The sequence below is a fragment of the Nycticebus coucang genome, chromosome 9 (assembly GCF_027406575.1).
Source record: "Nycticebus coucang isolate mNycCou1 chromosome 9, mNycCou1.pri, whole genome shotgun sequence".
NCBI classification, from domain to species: Eukaryota; Metazoa; Chordata; class Mammalia; order Primates; family Lorisidae; genus Nycticebus; species Nycticebus coucang.
In genome coordinates this window covers 95,510,457-95,525,543 of record NC_069788.1, presented here as the reverse complement: position 1 = coordinate 95,525,543, position 15,087 = coordinate 95,510,457, and the positions used below count along the sequence as shown (strand labels likewise).

Sequence of the window (15,087 nt, the reverse complement as noted above, 5' to 3'; positions counted from 1 at the left end):
TTCCTCCGTGCTTTAGAGTTAGTTCTGTGCTGCTGCTTCAAGAGTTACCTTCTTCCCAAATCCTCTATAGGACATGAAGCTTTCTTCTTCTCTGCTTTTGTTCTGTAGTGAAGCAGAGAGGTAAAAATTTCTGATAAAGCAATTGAAATTGTGCACACTTTTACACTGAAAAAATTTTCAACTTAAGGCAAATTCCTTAATTTAGCACCCCCCTCCCCCGCCACCAGGTTTTATAAAGAGTAGATCATCAAGCAGTGTTGTTTAGTTCTTAGAAATCAGGAGAAATTGATCTTAGTTCAATTCAACCAACACTTCTTAAATACCTATTATACACAAAATCCATAGGTATGGAAAATTCAAGAGTGTAAAAGTTTGCATTGTGGGGAAGGCTGGGCCAACAGATGCCCAAACGATTATAATATTTGTCAAATACAAATAAGTATTTGTAAGTACAAAATAATAGAGGTGTAAAGAGAATTCTCTGTGAGAAAGGCAAGAGGGTTGTAGGTATAGAATTAGAGAGTCAGGAAAGTTTCATGGCTTCATGAAGGTCTTGGGCAGAAAGAGCACTGTTACTTCATTCATTTATTTTCAAATTACTATTCTAGAAATATTTTCTAAAGATCTTCTTTCACTTATAAAAGGGAATGTTAGAAAAAATCAGGTAATTACCACACTTTTATATACTAGGTAATCAATATTTTGTTTCTTGATGAATAAATGACCTGTCCTGTATTATTACAGTTTTTGACATGGCCTTTTAAATTAGAATAATGCAATAGTGGTAAATGTGTTTAATAAAAACAAAATAATAATAAAGGATACCTGTCTTCTATAAGCTATGTAGCATTTCTCATGCTATTTTAATACTTGTTTTATTTATCTATGGTTTTTAGGCAGCTTGGATTCTAAAAGCACGAGCACTAACTGAAATGGTTTACATAGATGAAATTGATGTAGATCAGGAAGGAATTGCAGAAATGATTCTGGATGAAAATGCTATTGCTCAAGTTCCACGTAAGTATTGGTTTTTCAATTAAGTTAATGGAATGCCATTAGGAGGAGGACTACTATATATATATAGGAAGAATATGTAGCTAGGTATTTAGATATATTTCTATACTTTATATATAGACATATGTAAAACATTATATACATGAAACAAAAACACTATCTCAAATAAATAGTTTCTACTCTCCCATATAGTACAAAGGCTTCTTTCCCGAAACTCAATTATCTTCAACTTAAGGTATGAGATTGATATATAACAATTTTCATTGAAAGCTATATTACACATTGTAAAAGTAATTTATAAAAATGCATTCTATTTGACCTGGTTATCTGCTGTATCAGAAGATAGTTTATCTGGGACACATCCAAACATCTAAAGTGTTCTAAAAGGATTTACAAAAAAAAAGATCATTCAGAAACATCACTTAATTGTTAAAATTGGATCAGGCACGGTAGTGAGGTGGAAGGATCCTTGAGCTCAGGAGTTTGAGACCAGCCTGAGCAAGAGTGAGACCCCATCTCTACTAAAAATAGGAAAATTAGCCAGGCATGGTGGCGGGCACCGTTAGTCCCAGCTACTTGGAAGGCTGAGGCAGGAGGTTCACTTGTACCCAGGAGATTGAAATTGCTCTGAGCTATGCTGACGCCCTGAGCTAGGATGATGGTGCAGCACTCAAGCCAGGAGCCAACAATCAGACATGATTTGCTCATGATGTGAGGTGATGGCCTGTGATTATCAACTGGGATTGTCAAAGAGGCCCAGTCCCTATCTTGCAGATGTAGGTGGTGCAAATGGTATTGGATAAGAACCATGACATATGGTGGTCTTAGTAATTTGTTAGTTAACAATTCTCAGTCATTTGTATGTTTTGGTAAGTAATAGCTGTTTTAAAACTTCAAATGGAAATTGAGAAAAAAATTAATATGTTTTATATTAAATATCTTTCTTGCTCATTATTTTGCTCTTTGAGATTTAAAATATCTAAATTATAGATATGATGTAAATTATCTTTTACTGGGAGAATTTTGTATGAAAAATAATTAAAGCAGTATAGAACCATTATTTTGAACTTTGGAGCCTTTTAGTCTTGAGTTTGAATCCCAGCTCTACTAATAGATTGCCCTGATAACTTAATTCTGTAAACCTTTGTTAAATGGATTACTTACCACCTACCTTGCAGACTTAGTTTGAAGAGTAAATGTAAGAGCATAAGTAAATGATAGGGGCTCATTAAATATTAGACTAAAACACGTTTCCCTAAAATGCATTTCATGTTATTAATGTCTTTTTCACCAGACTAACACAATTCCAAAACCTGTATTAGCTGACAGTTTTTATAGATTAATGAATGATATGTAAATTGAATTTGCCATTTTATCTCCTAGGCCCTGGAACATCTTTGAAACTCCCTGTAACTAATCAGACAGGAGGGCCCAGTCAAGCTATTAGGTGTGTACCATACTTTTATTTCATATTCTCTGCCATTAAATATTGACAAGACCATATAAGATTTTTCCTTAATTGATCTTCTTTGTATTATAACAATTTATAACCTTCATAGGCCAATCACTCAAGCTGGAAGACCCATTACAGGTTTCCTTAGGCCCAGCACACAGAGTGGAAGGCCAGGCACTATGGAACAGGCCATCAGAACACCCAGAACTGCCTACACGGCCCGCCCTATCACCTCGTCTGGAAGATTTGTCAGGCTGGGAACGGTAAATTCTGTCAGCTTTCCAGTAGCCTTGTATTACCAAAGTAACTGTGTTATGTTGTATCATTTTAGAATTATATGGAAGATTTTTGAAGGTGATTCTTTTAATTTGTTGCCTTTATAAATTTTATGTACATTAAACTTAATTTATATTTCAGCAGAAAGTTTCAGATTTCTGTTTCCCCCTTAGGCTTCCATGCTTACAAGTCCTGATGGACCATTTATAAATTTATCTAGACTGAATTTAACAAAATATTCCCAGAAACCTAAATTGGCAAAGGTACGTACTTAAAATAATTTTAAATTTTGAAATAATGTTACAGGAAGTATGATGATAATGATGTTGTAGAAAATTAATAAAAATATGTGAAGAAAAGACTACATCTTAAGTAGAAATGTTTAATATATAATGTGTGTGCTAATTTTGTCTTAATTTTTAGTGAATTGAATTAAGACAAATAGATCAGAAATGAATTACATAAAAGGAGAGTCTTTTCCCTTGACAAAGAGCATTATATAGTATCATCTTTGAAGAATAAAGCTTGAGTGGGTCATCTGTATGTGTGTATATCTCTTTTTTCTTTTTCAGCTTGGACTATTCTCAGAAAAATAATTTGCTATCCTTGTAGGATTTTAGGACTATCAAAAGCATGATATAAAATATATATTCCTAATTAGTAATTAATCAGACATCTCAATAAGAATTACTCAAGCTGGATAGTGGCAAGCTAGCTACATTAGTAATTATAACCACTCAGACATTCAATGTTCTTTTAACTTAACAAGAAAATGAGAGGCAGAGGAGAGAAACAGGGAGAGGGAGTGGGGATAAGGAAGAGAAAAAAGGAAGGTTTCCAGACTTTCCAGTATAAAAAACTTGACAACGAGCTTAGAATAATTCAGAGAAAGGAGCACTGATCTTCTGGAAACTAGTTTAAGCCTAGTCTAGGTTTTTAGCTGAAATCTCTATGAACATTGTACCTAAGTGATAAACTCATTACTAAATCTCAGTTTTAATTGTGTTTAACATATGTATTTACTAAACATCCAACACTCTAGGGAAAATAAAAATGGACACTAGCTCTCCAGAAGTTTAAATTCTAAAAAGAAATGCTGTTCTGGGCTCCGTGCCCATAGCTCAAGCGGCTAGGGCGCCAGCCACATAACACTGGAGCTGGCCAGTTCGAATCCAGTCTGGGGCTGCCAAATAACAATGACAACTACAGCTTAAAAATAGCTGGGCGTTGTGGTGGATTCCTGTAGTCCCAGCTAATTGGGAGGCTGAGGCAATGAATTGCTTAAGCTCAAGAGTTTGAGGTTGCTGTGAGCTGTGACGGCACAGCACTCTACCCAGGGCAATAGCTGTCTCAAAAAAAAAGAAAGAAATGCTGTTCAGTAGAGAGGGAATCAGCCTATAATAATAGTAATGACTTTTTTCTTAAAATCTTGTTTGATAGCAATCCAGTCAGCTTCGTTTAGCAGAACTGTTAAGCCTTACTTATTTCCTTTCGTTTTATGAGAGTGGAGTATAAAAAGCACCTCATATGTAGTATCTGGTTCCCTATCTTTTTAGGCCATTTACTTGAAGTCACTGGCTGACTAGTTGATACCAATGCTATTTTTTAACCAGGGAGAACAGTCAATGAAGGCATTTTTCTCAATTAAATTAAGATGCATCCAGGACAGACCTGGCCTGTTGCTAGATTTAGCCTGAACTAGATATTGTGCTTTTTCAGTGTGTTGTTGAAATGATGCCAGGTTTTTTCTGTCTTTGGCCCTCAACCTGCCTTGACTCATCAGGGCTCATTTTTAATATTGCTATATTGCTCGGGGTGTCTGTGTATCATGAGTCTCTGTCACTGTGTTGGGTGTTACAACATTCTTTTCATGGTAGTGGTGGCAGCAACTGCATTCTTAACTTTTTCCTTTATAAGAGAACAAATGGAGGGGTAGTTATAGTTTTTTTGTTTTGTTTTAAGGAAGGTCTTATCCTGATTTCTTTTTTCTTATATTGGTTGCTTGCATGTCTTCTCTGTTAATATAGAGGCATTAGCCTTCTTGCAAGTGTAAAGTAATAGTATTATGGAAAAAAGTAGTACCACTAAGAGGTAATCTGCTAAGTCATTATTCAGGCAAGTTGGGTGAAATATTAAAAATAATAGTTCTTAGCCCTGGACCAGGTGTCCTCAAACTGCGGCCCCCGGGCCACATGAGGCGGCAATGATTGTATTTGTTCCTGTTTTGTTTTTTTACTTCAAAATAAGATATGTGCAGTGTGCATAGGCATTTGTTCATAGTTTTTTTTTTTGAAACTATGGTCCGCCCCTCCAACAGTCTGAGGGACAGTGAACTGGCCCCCTGTTTAAAAAGTTTGAGGACCCCTGCGATTAGACTCACCTGAGGGCTTTTTTTTTTTTTTTTTTAGACAGAATCTCTGTTGCCTTGAGTAAAGTGAGTGCTATGGTGTCATAGCTCACAGCACCCTCACCCTCCTGGGCTTAAATGATCCTTTTGCCTCAGCCTTTCCAGTAACTGGGACTACAGGCATACGCCATGAAGACTGGCTAATTTTTTTATTTTTAGTAGAGATGGGGGGATCTCACTCTTGCTCAGGCTGGTCTCCAGCTCCTGAGCTTGAGTGATGCATGTGCCTTGGCCTCCCAGAGTGCCAGGATTATAGGCCTGAGCCACTGCACCTGCCTCATCTGGGGGTTTTGAAAAATACAATGCCAAGGCAGGGCGAGGTGGCTCACGCTTGTAATCCTAACACTCTGGAAGGCCGAGGTGGGAAGACTTCTTGAGCTCTGAAGTTTGAGACCAACCTGAGTAAGAGTGAGGTCTGTCTCTACTAAAAATAGAAAAATTAGCTGGATGTTGTGGTGGTGCCTATAGTCCCAGCTACTCAGGAGGCTGAAGGAGGATCAACTTGAGCCCAAGAGTTTGAGGTTGCTGTGATATGATAATGTCATGGCACTCTACCCAGTGAGACCCTGTCTCAAAAAAAACAAAAAAACAGGGCTTCACCATTCCTTCACCTCAGAGATTTGATTTAATTGGTCTGGTCTGGTGCTTTCAGATGATTCCAATGTGCAGTTAGGCTGAGCAGCACCTTGTTAAAAAAAACTTGAATATTCTGAGTCATAGAATTACTATGAATGCCATGTAAGGAGAACTAGCTTTAAAAATTAAGCAAAAAACACCCTACTTTACCCTTCTACTCTACTTTGTTTCAGAAGGAACGTTCAGATTTTTCATGTCTAAATTATCATTAATATCATAATCGCTGTAATATAGGGTGGTCATAAAGTTCATGTGCAATTTACAATACATGGGCTTTGTGGCCACCCTGTACATTTAGAGTGTAAAATAAAATGAAACTAAAGTTATTTTTAAGCTTTCCAGTATGTATTCTGTAAAAATCAAACTCGGTGATAAATAAATTGCCATGTTTTAAAAATGAGTAAAAACAAGTGATTATAACAAGGGATGGGTAGACCCTTATAAATCCCAAGCACTTTTGAGTATTTTTTTTCCTTTTGATTCATTTTAGCTTTGACTTTTGATATAACAATAGAGTGTTTTTGTTAAAATCTAAAAACAAATCTAGAGGGAGGGCAATGGGTGGGGCCACATCTATGGTGCATCTTAGAATGGGTACAGGCAATTGCACTAATGTACACAGCTATGATTTAACAATAAAAAAAAGAAAAGAAAAAGAAAGAAAAAATACACAGATAATTTTAGGCCTAATCAGTTAAAATGCCATTGTTTTAGATCAGATTGCTTGAGACAGCATGTACTTTGATTAAATATGCTTTATCAGACAATAAATGGGAATAAAGGTTTTTATGTTTTTTTTTTTTTTAAAAAACCAAATCTAATATATTTTTGGCTTTTTTTTCTTTATAGGCTTTGTTTGAGTATATCTTTCATCACGAAAATGATATTAAAACTGTAAGTTTAGAATTCATGCTATTTCCTTTTATTGTAACTTTTTTGACTTTGGGAGTTTAGATTCTGAAATGTCCTATTTCTTACCTTATGAAAAGATAAAATTGTTAAAGATTGGAGTACTAATACTTTAAAGTCTGCTGTCAGTTTCAGTGGGAAAATTTATATACATACAGAAGTGGTAAGAACTATGTCTGGTTGATAGAGTATGTCAATCTCCATTAAAGGGCAAAATACAGATAATTGAGAATACTAAATAACATGCTTATGTCTAAGTTTAGTTTTTAAAGAGTGGTTAGTATTATTGATCCCTTTTTTTCCCTTTAGTTCATGTAGCATATTATAGGTTTACTAATAAGTGTATGTGATTGTTTTTTAGTGTGCCCTCTCCCCTACCTTTAACATTTTGTGATCAAAGGTTTCAAACATATAAAAGTAGAGAAAATAGTAATGAGCTCATATCACCTCTCACTAAAATTCAACAACAATCAGTCACCTCAGTAGCCTCTTTATTTATTTATTTATTTATTTATTTTTATCATCAATACATTTATGCCATTATGGAATTCAATCTTAGTAGCCCTTTTTTTTTTTTTTTTTTTTTGAGACAGAGCCTCAAGCTGTCGCCCTGGGTAGAGTGCCGTGGCATCACAGCTCACAACAACCTCCAACTCCTGGGCTTAAGCGATTCTCTTGCCTCAGCCTCCCAAGTAGCTGGGACCACAAGCACCTGCCACAACGCCTGGCTATTTTTTGGTTGCAGCCATCATTGTTGTTTGGTGGGCCCAGGGTGGATTTGAACCCACCAGCTCAGGTGTATGTGGCTGGCGCCTTAGCTGCTTGAGCCACAGGCGCTGAGCCTTAGTAGCCTCTTAACAGAATTTTGTGGCTATATGCATATGAATTCTCAAATTTGTTTCGAGTTTTGCATGCTTATATGCAAATGAGCAGTAACCTTACACTTTCGTCAAATTAAGTGTAGTTAATTCTGCAGTGTCTGATAGTATTTCTTCTCATTTTTTTTATCCGTTTAGGAAAAGAGCTTTATATTCATATATTATTCAGGAAAATAAGAATGTTTTCTTTAATGATGTTTTCTATGTGTTTGTCAGCCATTGTGCTAAGTACTAGGAGAGCTAATAAAAATATAATTTTTCTTGCCTCTACAAGCTGTGTAATCTAGTGAGGAAATAAAATTGACATAAATGAAACAATTTAAGAAGTAATTGCCCAATAGTGAAGTTGTTACCAGGTAGCTAAGGAAATAATTCAGATGTTAGCAGAGATCCATAAAGTATATGGAATGTTATAGAAAGGAGGAAAAAGAAATGTAAAGAAAGGGCAAAAACATAAGCAAGATATGGAACGAGAAATAAATAGGCCTTATCCTCAAAAATGGGAGCACCAAAGAGACTTTTTAAAAAAAGAAGTTACAGAACTTGATGATAGATTTGATCCTGGGGACAAAAGAAAGAGAGGTCAAATGTGCCTCCTGAGGATGCTATGAGAAGAATGATAGATTTATGAACATATGGAGGATAATTAGGGTGGCGCCTGTAGCTCACAGGAGTAGGGCACTGGCCCCATATACCGGAGGTGGTGGGTTCAAATCTGGCCCTGGCCAAAAACAAAAAAAAGGAGGATAATTAGGGAAAGTAGGCAGTTTGTAAAGAAGCTGAAAGCATCTTGAGTTTGAAATTACAAAAGGCTCAGTGGAAATAACTATTGTATGCATTAGGAGATAAGGCATTAAAATGTAGGTGAGAGCCTGGGTCAGATTATACTATAGTGTATGGAAGTTATCTGTGATGAAGTGTTCATAGATGTGGTCATGTAGGGAAAAGAAAAAACTAAGGTTGGGACAACTGAGAAACCATGCACATTTCTATAAATAAAAATCAACCATTTTTACTTAAAATAAAGCTTTAAGGCTGAGGCTTTCTATATGATGATCTATAACGTTATATAGTCATACTGTCTATATATGAATGCTATTCAAATATGATTCCATTTCATAAATGAGTAAATTTCTATTTACTTGAGTATTATAAAGTATACTTATTTTTTGACATTGAATCCATTTATCAAAGAGGCATCTACTCTTTCACCCAATTATTTTTTAGCCAAAATAGTGTTTTAGGCACTGTTCAAGCCCTGAGATCACAGAGTGAAGCAGGCAGACAAAATCTCTGCTCTTTTAAAGATTATATTCTGAGTAAGCAATGAATGCAAACAATAGACAAATTAAAAAATGTGTAAAGTATTATGAGATAATCAGTACTGTAACAAGCAAAAAAGCAGGAAAGCAGATAAGGAAATTAGTAATTATTTACCTTGTATTTAAAATAGGAGGATGCTATTTTGGATGGAGTCAAGGGTGGTCAGTGAAGTCTACTCTGAAAAGAAAACATTTAAATAGACTCCTGAATGAAGGGAGACAGGAGTCATGTAGATATATGTAGGAACAGTATTTCAAGGGCCCTGAGTAGAAGCATGCTTGGTTGTTTAAGGAACAGGGAGAAGGCCAGTATGGCTGAAGTGAGACCTGTAAGGGGGAGGAGTTGTAGGTGATGAGTTCAGAAGCTAGACAGATTGTATGCCATTTTGGAGATCATTCTATTAATAGATTCATCTTAAGGATGTCATTCTGCATCTTGGGATTTACACAGGGTTGTTGAGGAATAAAAATCAGATTGAAAAAAATCATAGGATTTATTCTCTGTACTACTAAACTTAATATTCTCAAGATTCTAAGGACTAGCAGACTTTAACCTTTATGTACTATGCGAGTATAATAGAATGCTTTCATGGTTCTTCATGTTTATTGATTTTTAAAAATTTGATCTTAAACAGATAGAGTGGTGACTTTTTTTTTTTTTGAGACAACCCATCTCACTCTGTTGCCCTGGGTAGAGAGTACAGCGGCATCACCATTGCTCAGTGCAACCTCAAACTCCTGGGCTCAAGTGATCCTCTTGCCTACAGTCTCTTGAATGGCTGGGACTACTGGCCTGTACCACTACACCTGGCTAATTTTTCTTGTAGAGATGGGGGTTCCACTTTTGCTCAGGCTGGTCTTGAACTCATGACCTCAAGTGATTGCCCTGCCTTAGCCTCCCAGAATGCTGGGATTATACGTGTGAGCCACTGTGCCCAGCCTAAACTTATTTTAAACAGCAAAAAATTTTCCATTAAACAAAATCTTATCCAGACTCAGATACATAAAACAGACAAAAGTAGAGCTGCTTGAATTATAGCAGGGCTAGCAAACTTAGAACATAGCCATCAGGATCCTCCTTGCTTCTCTGCCCACCTGAGCTTCTGTTCCTCAAACTTGGGGCTGTTGGATAGTTCCTAATTTGAGCTCTGTTTCTCAATTACCTGGGGAATTGTTAAAATACAGGATTTCTGGGTCAATGCTAAACTACTGAATCACAATCCCGAAGGGTATATCTGGTGACTCTGTTAAAAGCTTTACAAGCAATGGTAATATTCAGGCATGATTCCAAACTACAGCTGTAGGAAGTAGTAGTTTTAAAACCAATGGTTAATAGAAGGCTGTGATGATAGCTCTTCTAATGTAGAAAAATAGAACTTCAACCCAAACAGACGTTTTTTATAGAACACAAAATGAAGCAATTTGTTTTGTTTTTATGTAGTAAAAAGCTCATATTGTTCATTCCTATTTCCTATTTTATCTTACTAGTTCACTTATTGAGTTATTACTTGATTGGTTTATTCTTTAAAAATAATGATTGAGTGCATATGCATTGGTGCTTTTGTGGGTGCTGGGAATACCAAGTAGGACGGATGGCCTCTGTTTCCTTACTCTGCTCTGGGCTGGCCACATTACAGTGCTGTTGTGGATCAGATTGTTCCATCAAAAAGCCATTTTTGCTTTTACCACAAATGTTATTTTTTAAATGGAAAAAGGATTTAGATAGCAAACACTAGGCATACATTTTTATGCCATGTGTATGTTTTGGCTCTTTGGCCAGGGAAAAAAGGAATTCTGTTTTTTAACTTGCTTAAGAAACCAGTGGTGCTTTTATATTAAAAACCTTGGGTGGCTTCCAAATTTCTTTTTAAATAAAGTGTGCCACACAAATATAGATAGTATTATAAACAAATATAAAGAATTACTGTGAAGTGGTATTTAATGTTGAGAAAGAGTAAAATTGATCTTCCATTTAAAACTGTATTTCTGCCTTTAAGCTCTTAACTCTTTTCCCATTTCAAGAGGGGCAGTATTGACATCCTAGAGTGGCAGGCCTGTGGATTGATGATTCTATGCTTATCTATAGCCAAATAGGAAAAGAGAATACTATAGATAACTACAGAGAATACTATGCAGTGATATTTAAATGTTACAAAAAAGTAAAGTTTATCTGCAGGAAACTGTATTTATGTCTTTGAGTTTGTAATAACACCTTTTTCCTGCCCTTTCCTTTTTGGATGACATTGGTAGGATTGACATAACTAAAGTGGCATGTAGATTGGTGATTCTGGAATCTTTATTTTTATATGTTCTTTAATTTCATTGTTCTTTTTTTTTTTTAATTTCATTGTTCTGAAGTTGTCACAACCATAACAATAGTGGAAGAATGACTATTTTTTAAAACTTAGATATGCCAAGATTCTTTCTGTATTAGACTTTTATAAACTTAGGGTTTTAAAAAATGACATTCTAGGACTTTATTAATACCTATATATTGGTTTTATTAAATTATTCATAGATCCTGAAATTTAAATGTACAGTGATTTATTTTTAAAAATTGAAAAATGCAGGGCACAATGGCTCATGTCTGTAATCCTAACATTCTGGGAGGCTGAGGCAGGTGGATTGTTTGGCTCAGGAGTTCGAGACCAGCCTGAGTAAGAGACAGACCTTGTCTCTACTGTAAAAAAAAAAAAAGAAAAAAATTAGCCAAGAGTTGTAGTAGGTGCCTGTAGTCCCAGCTACTTGAAAGTCTGAAGCAAGAGGAATTCTTGAGCCTAAGAGTTGGAGGTTGCTGTGAGCTATGATGCCACTCTACCCAAGGGATGGGGACAGTGAGACTCTGTCTGAAAAAAAAAAAAATTAATTAATTAATTGAGAAAATTGGGAAAGATTTTAAAAGAAAAATATAGTCTGTCACCACTTTAAAATTTTAAAATGTTAAGAGCTTTTGATTATGAATCTGATTATTATGATAGTTTGGTTCTTAAGGAATTTTTAACAGAGATCAGAAAAAAAGAATGCTATTAGTCAACAAATAATTTTTACGTGGCCATAGCAACATCCCAGAATAATAGCAGAAATGTAAAAGAAGGGTATCTGTGCTTAGGGAGCTTAGGTACCATTTGAAATTACTACAAATGCTTTTCACTAGTTCAGTCTTCATGTGAAGAATGATCATTAAAATGTAATTTTTTAGGTTGGGTGTGGTAGCTCATACCTGTAATCATAGCATTCTGGGAGGCCAAGGCAGGTGGACTGCTTGAGCTCAGGAGTTCTAGACCAGCTTGAGCAAGAGCCAGACCCTTGTCTCTACTAAAAATAGAAAGAAAAAAACAAAACAAAACAAAAAACAAACCTGGGAGTTGTGGTGGGCACTGATAGTCCCAGGTACTTAGGAGGCTGAGGTGGGAGGGTCGCTTGAGCCCAAGAGTTTGAGGTTGCTGTGAGCTATGATCTCATGGTACTCTACCCAGGGTGATAGAGTGAGACTCTGTCTCAAACAAAACAAACAAAAAAAGAAGTAATTTTTTAAGCCATATTTATTCTATGTCAAAAATTTATATTAATATCCTTGAGTGGATTAGCACAAACATGCATCCTCCATAGAGAGACTTTTTTTAGGACCATATCTGAAAGGAAAATCATTAGTTGTAATGTGTACTAAATCTAATAACCTTGAGAAGTTAGAGTATATAAAAGATCTGTTTATATTAAACATGAGAATGAATATGATCTATTTGCTGGAAAAGGTCTTTACAGAGATTAAGTTAAAATTAACATGATCACATATTTACATGCATGCCTGAATTAAAATGATTGAAAATATATTTTCCTAGTATTTCCAGACATGATGCTAGTTGAAATTATACTTTTTTCCTCATTTTTTTCTTTTTAAAATTTCTATCTGGCTCACCCTCAGAAAAAGAAACATATGAAAGTAGTTGTGTATAACTCCCTTCATCATAGCTTCAAAGAAAATGAAATACCTAGAAATATACCTAACAAAAGAGGTGAAGGACCTCTATAAAGAAAATCACGGGGTGGCACCTTTGGCTCAGTGAGCAGGGCGCCGGCCCTATATACCGAGGGTGGCGGGTTCAAACCCAGCCCCGGCCAAACTGCAACAAAAAAATAGCCGGGCGTTGTGGCAGGCGCCTGTAGTCCCAGCTACTCGGGAGGCTGAGGCAGGAGAATCGCCTAAGCCCAGGAGTTGGAGGTTGCTGTGAGCTGTGTGATGCCACGGCACTCTACCGAGGGCAATAAAGTGAAACTCTGTCTCTACAAAAAAAAAAAAAAGAAAGAAAGAAAATCACGAAACACTAAGAAAGGAAATAGCAGAGGATATTAACAAATAGAAAAACATGCCATGAACATGCCATGCTCATGGCTGGGAAGAATCAACATTGTTAAAATGTCTATACTTCCCAAAGCAATCTACTGATTCAGTGCCATCCCTATTAAAATACCAACATTATACTTTCAAGACTTGGAAAAAATGATTCTGCATTTTGTCTGGAACCAGAAAAACCCCTGTATAGTTAAGGTAGTTCTTAGTAATAAAAACAAAGCCAGGGGTATCAGCATACCAGATTTTAGGCTGTACTACAAACCATAGTGGTCAACTCAGCATGGTACTGGCACAAAAATAGAGACATAGGCAGCTGGAATTAAATAGAAAACCAGGAAATGAAACTAACATCTTACAACCACCTAATCTTCAATAAACCAAACAAGAACATACCTTGGGGAAAAGACTCCCTATTCAATAAATGGTGCTGGGAGAACTGGATATCCACGTGTAAAAGACTGAAACTGGACCCACACCTTTCCCCACTCACATAAATTGATTCAAGATGGATAAAGGACTGAAATTTAAGGCATGAAACAATAAAAATCCTCAAAGAAAGCATAGGAAAAACACTGGGGAAAGACTTCATGAAGAAGACTGCTGAAGACTGAAGAAGAGATTCAGCCCCAAAAGAGCAAGGACATGCTGCTGTTTCCGGGAGAAGCGGAACAGAGTATCAGCATCGGCATCCCGTCCTGTCATCCTTCTGTGGACCGGCCACTCACTAGTGAAGTAAAGCCAGAATCCACCGTAAAAGGAGCGGACAGGCAGATGGAAGATGAAGTTCAACCCTTCTCACCTGATGAAGAATTTGATTATGACAGTGTGGTGCTAACCCCCAAGTTCAGTCTTGCAGAGATAGAAACCCTCAAAGAGCTATCCACGCGAAAGAGAAAGAACAGCAGTGCAGACTTAGCGGAACCCCTTGGCTGATTCACTAAGGCATTTTTGTGTTCATTTTAATTTACTCTTATTCAAGCAACATCAGAATAAAAGATTAACCTACTATAAAAAAAATAAAAGAAGAAGATTGCCGTGGCAATTGCAACAACAACAAAAAATAAACAAATGGGACTTAATTAAACTGAAAAGCTTCTATACAGCCAAGGAGACAACAACCAAAGCAAACAGACAGCCTACACAATGGGAAAGCATATTTGCAAATTTTGAATCAGACAAAAGCTTGATAACTAGGATCTATAGAGAACTCAAATTAATCCACATGAAAAAAGCCAACAATCTCATACATCGATGGGCAAGAGACATGAATAGAACCTTCTCTAAAGAAGACAGACGAATGGCTAACAAAGATGAAAAAAATGCTCATCATCCCTAATTATTAGAGAAACGCAAATTGAAACCACCATGAGATACCATCTAACCCCAGAGAGAATGGCCCACATCACAAAATCTCAAAACTGCAGATGTTGACGTGGATGTGGAGAGAAGGGAACACTTTTACACTGCTGATGGGATTGCAAACTAATACAACCTTTTTTTTTTTGTAGAGACAGTCTTACTGTACCGCCCTCGGGTAGAGTGCCGTGGCGTCACACGGCTCACAGCAACCTCTTAACTCTTGGGCTTACGCGATTCTCTTGCCTCAGCCTCCTGAGCAGCTGGGACTACAGGCGCCCGCCACAATGCCCAGATATTTTTTTGTTGCAGTTTGGCCGGGGCTGGGTTCGAACTCTCCACCCTCAGCATATGGGGCTGGCACCCCACTCACTGAGCCACAGGCGCCGCCCACTAATACAACCTTTTTGGAAAGAAGTATGGAGAAACCTCAAAGAACTCAAGCCAGACCTCCCATGTGATCCTGCAATCACATTACTGGGCAT

The 15,087-nt window shown here is 36.7% G+C and overlaps 1 protein-coding gene across 2 annotated transcripts in view; it reads left to right on the top strand.

Annotated features, from left to right (window-relative positions):
• The window catches only part of TTC8 (tetratricopeptide repeat domain 8), a 61,253-nt gene that overhangs the window by 14,762 nt on the left and 31,404 nt on the right, over positions 1 to 15,087 (top strand). Inside the window, exons 2-6 of one of the 2 annotated variants that reach the window (XM_053603193.1) lie at positions 897 to 1,017; positions 2,398 to 2,461; positions 2,574 to 2,730; positions 2,917 to 3,006; positions 6,636 to 6,680. In XM_053603193.1, the coding sequence (XP_053459168.1) occupies positions 897 to 1,017; positions 2,398 to 2,461; positions 2,574 to 2,730; positions 2,917 to 3,006; positions 6,636 to 6,680 (477 nt within the window). The remainder of the gene's footprint in view (positions 1 to 896; positions 1,018 to 2,397; positions 2,462 to 2,573; positions 2,731 to 2,916; positions 3,007 to 6,635; positions 6,681 to 15,087) is intronic. The other variant, XM_053603194.1, reaches the window with a different exon arrangement.